The sequence below is a fragment of the Gavialis gangeticus genome, unplaced genomic scaffold, assembly GCF_001723915.1.
Source record: "Gavialis gangeticus isolate Ggan-Ray unplaced genomic scaffold, GavGan_comp1, whole genome shotgun sequence".
In the NCBI taxonomy this organism is placed as follows: Eukaryota; Metazoa; Chordata; order Crocodylia; family Gavialidae; genus Gavialis; species Gavialis gangeticus.
In genome coordinates this window covers 18,129,414-18,131,225 of record NW_017729002.1, presented here as the reverse complement: position 1 = coordinate 18,131,225, position 1,812 = coordinate 18,129,414, and the positions used below count along the sequence as shown (strand labels likewise).

The 1,812-nt window shown below is 48.2% G+C and overlaps 1 protein-coding gene across 3 annotated transcripts in view; it reads left to right on the top strand.

The window, feature by feature from the left end:
* The first annotated feature begins 218 nt into the window (after positions 1 to 218).
* TFAP4 (transcription factor AP-4) overlaps positions 219 to 1,812 on the top strand; it is a 36,725-nt gene continuing 35,131 nt past the window's right edge. Inside the window, exon 1 of one of the 3 annotated variants that reach the window (XM_019507559.1) lies at positions 219 to 396. In XM_019507559.1, the coding sequence (XP_019363104.1) occupies positions 362 to 396 (35 nt within the window). In that variant the 5' untranslated portion in view covers positions 219 to 361. The remainder of the gene's footprint in view (positions 397 to 1,812) is intronic. The other 2 variants (XM_019507558.1, XM_019507557.1) reach the window with 2 other exon arrangements.

Genomic DNA, 1,812 nt, shown 5'->3' with positions numbered 1-1,812 from the left:
CGGGCCGGGCCCTGGGTGCCCCCGTGAGAGGCGCGGGCGGGCCGCTGTCCCTGGCCAGCCCAGCCCGACCCCGCGCCCTGCGCACACTCGTCTCCCGGCCCGGCCGCTTGTCCGTGCCCTTAGCGGCAGGTCCTGGTCCTCGCCTGTGGTCGCCGCCGCCGCCGCGGGGTAGAGCGGGGCACGCTGCTGCGGCCCCAGCCATGTCCCTCGACTGAGTCCCGTGGCGGGGCTCTTGTCACACCTCCAAAAAGTTTGGCCCGGGAGGAACTGCTCGTCAGGCCTTGCTGCAAGCTCGGGGAGCAAGGACGGGACCAGCAGCTCTTCTCTTCCTCACTTTGTAGTTTAGCCACTTCCCAGCTACATGCACACAGAGACTGACTTTTTTTTGCTTCAGAAGTGGTTGGACTCTTACACTTGTCTCCTTGTTTGCCCATTGAGAGCCCGGGTTCAAAATACTCCAGTTAGTTTGGATCTGCTTTTCTTCTTCCAAGTAAGGAAGGGCCCCTTAGTTCACTTGAATGTAATATTCATGAGGATTTTAGTTCTGATTTTAGCCTCAAGGGACAGTTGCCGGATTTAGCGTAGGCCAGTGCATATGTTACAAAAAGCATCTTCCAAATGCACCCTCAATTCTGAGTGCAGCACTGAAATGTTAAAGTCCTGTCTACCTGCTGTGTGCTGGCTTGAATAGTAGTATTTCCCCTTGGCTGATTTTAGAGAGCTCACCATGGGACAGGTGGTGTGAGAGTGGTGATGATGGTCATCTTTTAGTTAAGCACACTGGAGAGCTTAGTTTGTGTATGCAGCCTTGTCTAGGAAGAGTATGCCACCACCATGTATATTTCTGTGGCTTGTTAATCTGCATGTTTCTGGGAAGCTTAATTTGTTCACTCTGGCAGTCCCTTGGAAAGTTGAAAGTGAAACATTTCTTGTGTTGGCACACCTGCACTCTTCCAGATGAGTTTCTTGTAGCTGCTCCTGAATGGTTTCCCATGATTTTCGGTTGCTGCGGGAGAAAAAAAAATACTTGTTTCAGTAAAAATAAATTCACTACCAGAATGGGCTTTGCAAACTGGTATGAGAAACAGAGCAAAGTTGTGTCACATTTTGGGCCACAATCCTTGACAGCGGCTTTGCGTAGAACTTGTCAATGGTACATTAAAACAGATTTTATGGTTGATTTGGTCTTTGCTTTTGCTCAGTGCCTGGAACATCTGCTTGCCACAATATGCCATTAACCTCTGCAAGTGCAGGATGACTTCCTATAGTCTGTTTCTTTGCCCTGAGCTTGCAGGAAGGCTGCATCTGCAGAGCACGCAGGAGGTAAAGGGTCTTAGCACCACGGTTGTTTTCTGTAGGAACTTTTGCTTTGTGGCAAGATTGAGTCCTGCTTGTATAACAACAAATGGCACTGGAGGGAGTGAAACAGTTTCCAAATACCTCCTTGTACAAGTGAATCAAGTCACTTCTACAGCCTGCAAGATGGCCTGTTGCTTAAAGCCTCCTTATTTTCAGTGTCTGGAGACTTGGATGTGTTGATAAAACGAGTCTCTATCAAAGCTGTGCACTTGGAGTGTGGATGTTGCAAGGTTTAACTGACGCTGGCTAGTAAAGAACAGCATTGTGCACACCTGTGGGTCCAGATGAAAGCTAAGTCGGCCTAAAGAAAAAGCAAATCTTATCTTCTCTTATCTTTCATAGCTGCTTTATTCTGTGGGGTAACCACCCAGTGTTTGTACTCTGCTTGGAAGAGAACTTCATGCTAAGCATGCTGATTTTTTTTTTTTTTTTTTTTTTTTTTTTCTCCACCTA